At 43.6% G+C, this 12,512-nt stretch overlaps 1 protein-coding gene across 1 annotated transcript; it reads left to right on the top strand.

The window, feature by feature from the left end:
• The first annotated feature begins 346 nt into the window (after positions 1–346).
• Inhba (inhibin subunit beta A) lies at positions 347–11,639 on the top strand. Its single transcript, XM_059262401.1, has 2 exons — positions 347–806; positions 9,752–11,639. The coding sequence occupies exons 1-2, from the start codon at positions 419–421 to the stop codon at positions 10,636–10,638; spliced, it is 1,275 nt and encodes a 424-aa protein (XP_059118384.1). The 5' UTR covers positions 347–418; the 3' UTR covers positions 10,639–11,639.
• Positions 11,640–12,512: the final 873 nt, after the last annotated feature.

Raw genomic sequence — 12,512 nt, 5'->3', positions numbered from 1 at the left:
CTTTCTCCCCCTCTCCCTCTGTCTTCTCTCCCCCTCTCTTCTTTCTCCCTGTCTCTCTCCCTCCCATCCTCTCTCAGTCTCTGTCTCCCCCCCACCCTGTCTCTTCCTCCCTCCCTCCCTCTCTCCCTCCCTCTCTCCCTCCCTCCTTCCTTCTCTTTTACTCGGAGACAGTCAGAACTCTCCTCCCTGACAGCCACAAACCTACAGCACTGACTGCATTCAGAGAGGGAACCTGCAAACAAAACTTCACAGAAAACTTTTTGCTCTTGTTCCAGAGAATTTGCTGAAGAGGAGAAGGAAAAAAAAAAAGTCCAAAAAAAAAAAAAAAAAAAACAACAACAAAAAAAACCCTGTGCGTGAGGGTAGGAGGAAAAGCAGGGCCTTTAAAGAAGGCAACCCTACGACTTTTGCTGCCAGGATGCCCTTGCTTTGGCTGAGAGGATTTCTGTTGGCAAGTTGCTGGATTATAGTGAGGAGTTCCCCCACCCCAGGACCCGAGGGGCACGGCGCAGCCCCGGACTGCCCGTCCTGTGCGCTGGCCACCCTTCCGAAGGATGGACCTAACTCTCAGCCAGAGATGGTAGAGGCTGTCAAGAAACACATCCTAAACATGCTGCACTTGAAGAAGAGACCCGATGTCACCCAGCCGGTGCCCAAGGCGGCGCTTCTCAACGCGATCAGAAAGCTTCATGTGGGCAAAGTGGGGGAGAACGGGTACGTGGAGATAGAGGACGACATTGGCAGGAGGGCCGAAATGAATGAACTCATGGAGCAGACCTCGGAGATCATCACCTTTGCCGAGTCAGGTGGGTGCTGGCGTTGGGGGTGGGGGCGGGGGCAGGGAAATGTATTTCGTTGACAGTCCTAGCAGGAACTTCTTCCCCTCCCGCTAGCGACCGCCCGGGAAGGTTATTAGTTATTAGGTGATGGTGGCGCCGGAGGCAGAGGAGGGGGAGAGGACTTCTTTGCCAGGGAGCCCTGCCCCGCGATGGCTAGCTTACACTTGCTAAATAAATTCAGCGGTTACCCAGAGAGGAAGCTCTTGGGCCAGTCTGGAGCTGGAAGGCAGTCTGCTTGGAGCTCCCTAGCTGCCCTGCCTAGGAAACCAGATCTGAGCAGCCAGATGAAAGCAGGGCATTTGGGGGTTTGGGGGTGCAGAGGCAGCATCTGGACCCCATCCAAAGTTTTTCTGGGGTAGGAGGAGAGTGCCTGGGGGCCGGGTGCAAAGGCACGGATGAAGCCACTGTCTGAAAACAAATCTCCTTTAAATGTCTGATCTGGGGCCACATCGGAGCCAGACGCGGGGCATATTTATTAGTGACAATCATTTTCACCTCTGGAAAGCTTGCCTCTGTGCACAATCCACCCAAGACAGGAAAGAGCAACTCCCAGGGCAGTTAGCATTGAATTAGCGATTACTTTCGGAATAGCGTTGCTTTCGGAATAAAAACAAAATAAAAACAAAAGCAACCGCATCAAAAGCCAAAGAACCTCACCCCCAACCCAGTTTCGTTCTTTGTAAAGTTACTAAGAACTTTTTGCCAAGGAATGCAACCTTGACAGTGTGCTCTCAGACACTATGATGAACTACTCAACCCTTAAGACTTAAGACTTAAGAACTTGAATAGAGTCTAATCATTGGCTCAGGAACACAGAAACTAACCTGTTGCTGTGTAGAAAGTACCTGTCTAAAGCCGAGGCCCTAGACTTGGAACTGGCTGTTCATACCATCAGGAGGACACAGATCTTACTACAAGTCTGTAAGTCTGTGGGAGCTGGCATACAGATGAGTTAATAATACCTTTTCACTTTCATGGTAAATGCTAGGCTAAGGAATAGGATCCCTTGCCAAAGCCATTTGAAAGGAATGCCATTGTTTTGTTTGGTATAGCATATGGCTAGTAAAGTATGTGCAGGGACTCCCAGCATTTTGTTTAAAAGTTTGCTGCAGCAGTATAAACAATTAAGGCAACACTCAAAATTTCCAATCCTGAAAACCTGTTGAGTCAGATGTTCTGTTTTCAAGAAAGCCATGCAAGACCTGGGCATCCTTGGGGGGTGGGTAGGGTGGGATTCCACAGGCTGCTGGCTTGGCGGCTTCCTCCTTCGGAGAAGCCTCGCTACCCCAGCAGTTTCCTAGGCAGGTTAGCTCTGTCCATGCCCTACATTCTTACCTACCAGGTCCTTCTTGATACAGTTCCCCAAACCTTGGTCATGATGACTTTATTTTCTGAACCTTACTGAACAAAAAGACAGGTTGGACATTTCAGGTTGCCACTTAATTTTCTTCAGCTTTCATAATATGAAGGTGCAAGAGAATCACATTGGCTGGTGTGCATGGGATGGGTTCTGTGCTGTAGAAGATTGGTCCTGGTCCTTACATGTTTTTTCTATACAACCTTCACCTATGTTGGCCTCAGCTGCAGTTTCTACTGTCTTGGTTTTAACTGTATCATGTGACTATATATATGACTTCCACCATGTTTAACTGCACAGTGGATGCCAGCACTCTGTCCTACCCTCTGTCTTACTGGGCTTCTACAGAAAATTCATCGCTTGGCAGTTAGAGATTTGGCAAATAATAGGCCATTTACACTCTTTCTTACTTATGGCCTTCTCAATGCTAATGATTCTCTCAGTTAAATAGGATCTTGTCATTTTTGCCTCTCTGTTGTTTAGCTTGAGAGAAAATGAGCTACTATTTACAACGGTGATTCACTGGACTCACACATTGACTGAGTGTAAAATTTGTAAGTGGAAACTCCTTCTAGTCCAGGAACATGGTGTGTTTGTTACAGTTGCTTATTTCTCATGTGAGAAGAAGCACACATTGATTTCAAGTTGATTTATTATAATTTCATAGATGTAAATAAGGATCATAGTATAGCCAATCTACTCTCTAAATAGTGTAGAATATGATATAAGCATTTTGCCTATGCAGGAAATATATTTATCATCTGATTAATTAGAGAAAATACATAAAAATGAATGGCAAAGATCTGTCTTGTTGCTTTTGGAGTAGTTCTACTTTTCTATGTAGTACATGAACATATTTCAAGAATAGAAAAGAGCATGTGCTTTTTTTTTCTTTTTCTTTTTGTAACTATTTGTACAACATAGAGTACAGTCATTGAATGTCACCTGTAAGCACACCATAGATGTGCCTTTTACTATCAAGATTCCTGCTACGGGATGGTTTTTTTCCCCCCTTTGGCCTCTTCACTCAAGATTATTCAATAAAGCTGATAAAAAAACAAACATAAAAATAAAGAGACTGCCAGGCGACAGTACCTTAAGCTTTTAACTGAATCTATCCTACTCTGTTCAGGTAGGAAGTAGTTCAGCTTTGTGGAGTTGATTTGGATTGCATTGACTAAGCAGCAGATATTCACTCTGAAGCTCTCTGAAATCTGTTCCAATAAATAAAGTTGATTTTATTTTTATAGGTGTCACCCAAGAGTGCTTCCCAAAGTTAGCATATGGCTGGCCCCATGGCTGGCCCCAAACTCTCAGTACTCCCTTTTCTTCAGAGGAACGGCAATGTGGATGAGTATAGCCAATCCGACTATGACTTAAATTCTCAATGAAATTGAGATCAGAGGACTTCTTGGCCGATACACTGTGTCTTATCACTTTTGCTTTGTTATAGTAGTTGTACGGTAACAGCCTACCATTGAGTCTGCATAGTTACTCTGCCATGGTTAGTTGCTGATTTTCACAATAATCTTACTGGAGTGCTTGCTACATAGGATAGAGAAACAAAAAAAGTGATGCCTGAATAAATACTGCACAGGTGTTGTCTAAAGTAGCATACCTCTCCCCTCTTGGAGGACACCAGGTACAGAAGATCTGAGTTAGACATGAGATCACTTGAAGAGGGCTTCTCTACACGCCAAGAAAGCCATCTGAAAATGGAGTAAACTCCCACAGCTCCATTCCTTGCCTTTCTTTTGACCTGTCTTGTGAATTACACCTCAGTGAACCTCTGAACCTTTAAGGTTTCACACTTATCTGAATTTTGGAAAAGATTGGCCACAAGAGGGCGCATCCCTAAATCTTCACCTCTGTATCAGCTAATCTGGAAAAAGCAGTTTTGTGCCCACTTGAAGCCCCAGCTGCAGCACCTTAATCTGGAAGCTCATCAGTTACTTCCTCCCCACAATCCCATCTTCCCGAAGAGTTAAGATTTTATGGGCTGGGAGGTGCACAAGTACCTGTGATACATTAAGTGAGACAGAGACACAGCAATAGGAACGCTGTGGTCCACGTGAATATTTCCACAGCTCCATCGGCCACAGAGGAGTGATACGTTTCAAAAACAAACAAAACAGGGCTTGGGATGTGTGTGAATCATCAGCCACACTGATGTGAGCACACTCTCTCCCTAATACGGTCGCCTGGGTTTTACAAAAACATCTTCCATCCCCCCCCAATTCTGCTTCTTAGTTTGCCTGCCTTATCAATGCTTTTCACAAGGGACAAAAATGACAAGTGACTTCCAACAGGGAGAAAAAAAAAAGACTATTTATTTAACGCCTGGTAGGAACACGGAGTTCAGCTGCTGAGGACGCATTTGTTTCCCAGCTGAGAGTGTGGAGAGAAACCGTGGGGGAAGGATGTGCAAAGAGATGAGCACTGGTTTTTTTTTTTTTTTTTGCCTGTGGAGTGGGTGTAGTGTAGTAGGGATAGGAGATGGCAGGGGAGAGATGCAGTTTTCACATGGAGAGAAGGAGTACCTTCCCACTTTTCATGAAAATACTTATTTGCCTTGGCCCTTCTGCTCTATCAAACTTGAGCATGATTTCTTCGCTTTACTTCAGAAGTCTCCATGCTTGACTGGTTCCTGGGTCCAAAATTAATAGTGTAAAAGTTTTGAGGAACTCTGGGAAAACTCTCTAGGATGAATCTTGAGAATTTTTTTCTATGTATATTATGAAGCGAGACTCCTCTTTTTTCAAAGGTTTAATCCTTTTTTTTTTCATTATTTAAATGGATGATAAGTTACTCAGGCCTGAAGATTTACAATAATTCAAAAATGGATCCCAATGAGAGGTATTAAAGCCAAAAGTTTAGACAGGATAATTCATAGAAGCAAGCTAATATGCTTGCTGTAAGCGAGATTCTCTATTGTAGGACGGGGGGAAAATAACCTTTCAGATCTCACTCGCTGCCTTCTGCAGAAACCCCTGGAAGCCATCCAGAGGCCGACTTAGTGCCTCAGAGAACACACAGGCTGTAATGCTGGCCCTTTATGCTATTGACTATGCTGTATTTAGGCACAGGGAAACTTGACGAAGAATGGAAAATTAGAGTAACACATATTTTACAGCAGAGCTGAGCTCCCCTCACGGTGAGTTTCAATGTGCACCATGAATGGCATGGCTTTCTATATTAACAGAGATGTCATTATTACCTATTTGTAAAAGGGCAGCATATTTACCCAGGACGTTGGTGAGGAAAACCGGGCTAAAGTCAGCTGAAACTTGTGTGTATATTGATTATTTAATGAAAATAGTCTTATACTCACAAATCTGATACCTGGACTTTTGTGTATGTGGCATTTACACACTAATGTTGGGGAAGGGAACAAAGAGCCTGCTTACTTAAGCCCTGGCATACCTCTGTGACCAAGCTAGTGAAAAATCCTGAAAGCAAAAGAGAATTGCTACAAACACTCTTCCTTTAGGCTGACGTAGACTTTCTTTCTGTCTAGCCCTTCCCCCAGGCAGCATTTCAAAGGTATTCCCTATAAGGTACAAAATGTATTCCTACGGAATGTTCTGCCTATTTTCTTCTGCTTTGCTGTGTGTCCACTAAGCTCACAGGGGCTTAAGTGATGAGGTATTATCACCCACATGGGTTTGCGTGGGACTTTCTTAGTGAATTACTCAGACAGAGCAGGCTGTGATACAAGCCTTGCTCACAAGCCTCAGGACAGAAAATAGCACAGAGGAGGAAAAGAACGTTACAGGGAGTAGTTAATGAAAGGTTAGAGAGCCAGCGGCTTTAACTGGGGAGCTGCGGCCTGGTGGAGGAGCCCGGCACACACCTGGACACAGGACTGCCATACTTGCTTACGCAGCATTATGGGAAGGCGTTTATTTCAGGATTTTACAGCACCAGATATGTAAGTCAGGCCTGATATGGATGGGAAGTTGATCCTAAACACCTCAGCCTTAGATATCTTTCTTTCCTTTTCCAAATCATTACATGTTCCAGCTTGGGGCCTCCTGGAAGCGTCATTGCAATATAGCAATTTATCTCAGGTAATAGAAATAAAGGGAGTATAATATTTGCTAATTATATTTTTCATCCTTATGTAACTAACCTGAGAGCTGTAATATATTTCTGAAACCAACAGGTCTGATAAACAGTCAATCCACTTCAGCTTCCATCCATCTCGCTCTCCCCACACCCTTCTACAATGAAAGCTAAGGTAAAAAAAAAAAAAAAATGCACTGCTTAATAAGTCAGAATACAATAGAACTTGTAAAATGTACCTGCGCATGAGGTAGACGGAGGAAGACTTGACTCTCTCCTCCCCCTGTCCTCCTGGGCATACGGCAACAGCATTTTCATGAAATTGGATCTCAGTTTTATTTTTTCCCTGATAAAATATCATGCAATACACAAATAGCAGTTCCAGAAATGGACACCAGGAGAAGGAGGGGAAAGGCATGTCAATTAGGAGGGGAAAATCCAAATGTCAGAAATATGGGGGAGAGATGAAGCAAGCTGGAGAGGAAACAAATACAGGAGCAGAGGCTTTCGGCTGGGTAATTAAACCGTGGCAGAAATCAGCACCCTTGCCTCCCCGTGGCACACAGGCAATGGCAGTTAATTGTCAGCCAAGACCAGCCCGAGAGTCGTCGGATGATGACTCTCTGAGCCTAATGTAACAGCACCTGACAGACTGAGCCCCCTGTAATGAGGACTCTCTTTGTACGATCCTCCTGCAGGAACACTAAATCATTTGCTTCCAAGTACAGCCGCCTGTGAAGAAGGGGCGGAGCTACCCCAGGCAGTAGAAACTTGTTCCCATGAAATAAGGGGCCGTCCTGCGGGCAGTGTGACGGGAGCACATGGCCTCAGCCTTGCTGGCCATGATAAAAAGCAATTCATATGCACAGTCACTTATTCTAGCATGCCAAGTAAGCCTCTCCTGTCCCCTACCCCAGGATCTGCCGTCAGCCCAGGACTGTTTATGGGAAGCCTAGGTTGAGCAGGTCAGCCCTGCTCTCAGCCTCTTTACCCTCACACCCACGCCAAGGGTGGATGGGGGCAGAACAGAGTTGGGGAGAAGGTTGCCTTACTTGAGACCTCGTGAACCTTTGCCAGTCAGGAGCTGTTTCCTAGAGAAAGAAGGCAGCCTCTTCTGACTTCTCAAATTTAGCTGCTACGTTTATTCTCTCTGTCTGTGGACTGACACCCTGCACAGCTCAGAATTTCAGAAAGGGTTCTGCTTGGAGGCAGGAAGGAAAACGACAGGTAGGTAGGTAATATTTTCCAAAGGAATAGCAGTTGTGTCCCTTCAGTGGAGGAGCATGTACTTTTCCAGGCCCCTGTACCCTATCCCTCCTTTACCCCAACCTTTCTGGGCCTCTCTACCCTCATGTGCTCTAACAACCTCATGGCGTGCTGCAATTTCCATCTTAGATTTTGCTTCCTAGAGCCTTTACTTTCTTATAAAAATAATCAACAACGAACTCACTTAGCAAAGGGTGAAGCAGAATTCACTTTAAAAACTGTCACCACGTTTTCCTTTCTCACTGTTCCGTGCTCTTATATACTAGGGAATCAAAATCTATTAATTATTTATTTTGACTCCTAGCCGAAATGTGAAGTCACCCAGAGGAATGCCTCTGCTACCCCATCTACCTGGCAAACTTCTAGGCAGATGCCAGGGGTCTCTCCATGCCTGTAGTCAGTGCTCCCTGGCCCTTGCCTTTGTGAACTTACCAGTATTGTAGTCACAGTGTACAGTGTTAGATTGAGCTTGGAATCTACAGTGTACCATGCACAGAAGAGTTTCCTTCTGCTGCAGCGCACTTGAGACTGTGCTGAAATTTATAGTACCATAAACATCTGAAGGTCTCTACTGACGAGTAGAGCTGGATTTCTGTTAACTATGGAAGCCAGTTAGGGAGATCCTCCTAGGGAACTGTGATGTCATAGATGAACCTCTTGAAGATTGTTCCCAGATTGTACGTGTGATCCGTGTACAGCAGACAGCTATGAGTAGGGACACAATTAGGTAAAAGAGAGCATGCTTTTATATGCCTCCCGATGGTAATGTGGAAGCGAAGGGAAATATATACTCAATCAAAGAATTCTAGTCTGGACACGTGTTTCTTATCATAAATGAGACTGCATAATAAATCTACAAGTGTCTGTGAGAAGAGAAGGAAATAGCAAGGTTCTGGCTCTACATCTAGGTAGATCTGAGTGGTTTCTGGGATTTCTTCTGTTTTAAAAGCAGATAGAAAGTGAAGTGTATCTTTGGTATTTATTTGGTGTATTCTAAATGAACAGAGGCAAAAATAAGGGATTCAGAGGTAGGAATTGCTTTCTTAATTTAAAGCAACTCAATGCTAATATGCCCCCCTTTGTTAATTAGCAATCTAGTAATTACCTACCCTTTGCTGCATACTACACCATGGCAGTGAATAAGATAGATATGACCTAAGCTGGTTTCCTAAACTAAGTTGGTGTGAGGGTAAGTGAAGAGAAGGGAGGCAGTGGAAAATGGTGTCCAGCTGAATTAACAGAAGCATTGTTTTCGTTGACCTGGGGTGACACAGGAACAGCCAGTGTCACTGCTACAGGTGAGTTGAGTACAGAGTTCACAAGGGGTTAAAGAGCTGGATCATAGGGACATGGACTTACATGAGGTGCGTAGTCCAAAGCCATGGGGACTTTGTTAGACACTGAAAACAAAAGGTCACAACAGAAGGGACAGCTGTGATCAGACCCACTTTTAGGGAAGATTTCTTTAACTGCTTAATGGAGAAATGACTTGAGAGAGGCCTGACTCAGCTTTGGGGGTCATTTGGTGAAAACCCTGCTGTTGTAACTCAGCACACGTTGACAGACAGATTAGGCCAGGTAGTGACAGGAAGAAAATGTGGCCCACACTGACCCACACATAGATGCTAGGGACAGGGTTTTTGGCTTTTTGTGGGAAAATAGTTCCACAACTTACTAAGGCTTCCAGGGTTTTTCATTTATGTGACTCCATTAGATCCTGTCAAACCTGTGAGATCATCTGTCAAAGGTTACTACATCATTCCCATTTCATAGATTAAACTAGAGTTCAGGAGTGAATGAAATAGATGCAGAAGTTCAGGTTTCTTTCATCACAGAGCGAGGCCTACATACTTGTCTGTTTGTGTTTCCCATAACTATTCAATTCTGTGTAAGTGAAGCATGGTCACAAGCAACATATAAAGAAACACACAGGACTGTGTTCTAATAAATCTGCTTTTACAGGCACTAAAGTTTACCTTTCAGGTAAGTTTCACCTGTAAAAAAATACTATTTTTTCTTCAGTCATTTCCAAGCTGTAAAACCCCTTTCAATTCAGTGGCCACATGGAAACAGGTTTATGTCATGTATGGGCTGTACATTGCTGACTGAGCATTGTGTGTCATAATGGATAACAAGATTCCTACTGCCTGAAGTTATTGATAGATGTACAATTTTCAATTAACACGCATTCTTTTTTTTCTCTCTCGTTTTGTTTTATCTTCAGGTACAGCCAGGAAGACACTGCATTTCGAGATTTCCAAGGAAGGCAGTGACCTGTCAGTAGTGGAGCGTGCAGAAGTCTGGCTCTTTCTGAAAGTCCCCAAGGCCAACAGAACCAGGACCAAAGTCACCATCCGTCTGTTTCAGCAGCAGAAGCACCCACAGGGCAGCTTGGACATGGGGGATGAGGCTGAGGAAATGGGCTTAAAGGGGGAGAGGAGTGAACTGTTGCTATCAGAGAAAGTGGTTGACGCTCGGAAGAGTACCTGGCACATCTTTCCAGTGTCTAGCAGCATCCAGCGCCTGCTGGATCAGGGAAAGAGTTCCCTTGATGTGCGGATTGCTTGTGAGCAGTGCCAGGAGAGTGGTGCCAGCCTAGTGCTCCTGGGCAAGAAGAAGAAGAAAGAAGTAGATGGAGATGGGAAGAAGAAAGATGGAAGTGATGGAGCAGTGGAAGAGGAAAAGGAACAATCACATAGACCTTTCCTCATGCTGCAGGCTAGGCAGTCCGAAGACCATCCTCACCGCAGGCGTAGGCGGGGCTTGGAGTGTGATGGCAAGGTCAACATCTGCTGTAAGAAACAATTCTTTGTCAGCTTCAAGGACATTGGCTGGAATGACTGGATCATTGCTCCTTCTGGCTATCATGCCAACTATTGTGAGGGTGAGTGCCCAAGCCACATAGCAGGCACCTCTGGGTCCTCTCTCTCTTTTCACTCAACAGTCATCAACCACTACCGCATGAGGGGTCATAGCCCCTTTGCCAACCTTAAGTCATGTTGTGTGCCCACCAAGCTGAGACCCATGTCCATGCTATATTATGATGATGGTCAAAACATCATCAAAAAGGACATTCAGAACATGATTGTGGAGGAATGTGGCTGCTCCTAGAGTTGCCAGGTCCCAGAGGAAATGGATCTAGAAAGTCCAGAGAAGACAGTGGCAAAATGAAGAAAAATATAAGATACCTGAATTAAACAAAACAACCAGAAAAATAGAAATAAAAAAACCCACAAAAACAAAAACTAGACTGAAAACAAAACCTTATGAAACAGATGAAGGAAGTTGTGGAAAAATATCCTAAGCCAGGGCTCAGAGATGAAGCAGTGAAGGAAACAGGGATTGGGAGGAAAAGAGAGAATGGTGTACCCTTCATTTCTTCCAAAACCAAACTGATGGCATCAGTTTTATCCAAACTGGGTATTGTCCTCTCTCCTGCCTCTTGCGGTTCCCTTGTGAGCCTGGAAGTCTACTTGTCTATTCTGCAGTAATGTGGGCTAGCACAACCCAAATAATGTCTAGAAAGCCATGAGTTTTAAAGGGCCAGTCCCACCCAGATACCCAGGTCATAAGTATGTCTATGTGACACTATCTCTGTGTATTTCATACAGCGTGCACATACACACACACAGGCACACACATGCAAACACACACACACACACACACACACACACACACACACACACGCACGCACTCACATACGCATACACGACACACAGAGGTATTTCCACACACCACATGCATACACATACTGGTAAAAGAATAATTCTGTGCAGGTGGTCACATTTTCTTTTCTGTACCACTTTCGCCACAAGACAAAATCAACATAAAACATTGAGAACAGGAATGGAAAGAGTGAAAGATCAAGGAAAAAAGAATACCAAGTTACATTTCGTTAAGGTGCTTATGATCTTAGAACTATGCAACCTAATAGGTTTGAAACTGTTTACCTGAAAGAGGACAAAAAGAGAGACTTTTTTGTATTGGGAGTAACCTGATTAATTTTTATTTTCTTCAAGGAGAGATACTTGAAAGGAATATGTTTGTCCATCTGTTGGATTCAAACATTTCTATATTTTGTAAATGTTGTTTTTTTATCGTTTACTATTTGCACTACAATGGTGTTTGACCTGTCTAATCCTTATTTAACAAGTATTTTCTTTGGGTGGGGGTGGGGGTGGGGTTTAAGAGCTGCACTTCATGTGAGCTATAAAAGAACTGCTACAGCACACAAAATAGCTATTTTTATTATTATAATTATAATTATTATTATTATTTTGTACCTTAAAAATAGACACATACACCAAAGACATTTGTGTGAGCCTTTAAACAGTCTGTCTGTGGTTGGTATTGTTCACCATCAATGAGTCAGGGGTCAAGATTTAAGGTCGAGTTAGGTGGGTTGGGTTCAGGCTTAAGAGACCTGACAGGTTGGGTTTTGACTCTTTTTACATCCATGAAACAGGACATTTCATACTGGATGTACAGTAGTGTACACTGTTGGATTATCAAGTTGAAATTCATGAGACTACATGCTTGTATGTGTATATATACATTGCTTGTGCATACGCATACCTGTGTGTATATATACATGTATTGTACCATGTCCATACACATTTTAAGCACTTCAGGCTGTCATTTTTTTAAATGTTCTTAAAACAATGAATGTTTGTGTGCAAAACACAGTATTTTTAAGAAGGATAAGTGATAGATTTTTCTTGCTTTTACTCTGTATTAGGTGGGTACATTTCAAATATTTGGACGGGAAAAAGCCTGTAAATCCCAGTGAGTATCCAGCGAGGCCCTCTTTAAATGTACAAGATAAAATCCCCCCTCTTTCTCACCCCTGCTCCCTACAAGTTATCCCCTGTGGGGAAAACGGGATGTTAATAAAAACAGTGGGCTGAGTTTTTTCGACCTATATTTATTATTTATTGGAATCAATCTTAAATCAGAAACTTTTTTGGAAAAAAAATATCTTTAGG

This window comes from Peromyscus eremicus, chromosome 5, assembly GCF_949786415.1.
Source record: "Peromyscus eremicus chromosome 5, PerEre_H2_v1, whole genome shotgun sequence".
Classification (NCBI taxonomy): Eukaryota; Metazoa; Chordata; class Mammalia; order Rodentia; family Cricetidae; genus Peromyscus; species Peromyscus eremicus.
Note: the sequence above shows the minus strand (reverse complement) of the source record. Positions and strands in the feature narration are given on the sequence as shown.

What these genes read in the sequence shown, in the direction of transcription:
- Inhba (XM_059262401.1), top strand. Translation starts at nt 419, where the DNA reads ATGCCCTTGCTTTGGCTGAGAGGATTTCTGTTGGCAAGTTGCTGGATT. An exon ending in CATCACCTTTGCCGAGTCAG is followed by an intron (nt 807 to 9,751) that starts GTGGGTGCTGGC and finishes TTTTATCTTCAG; the next exon opens with GTACAGCCAGGAAGACACTG.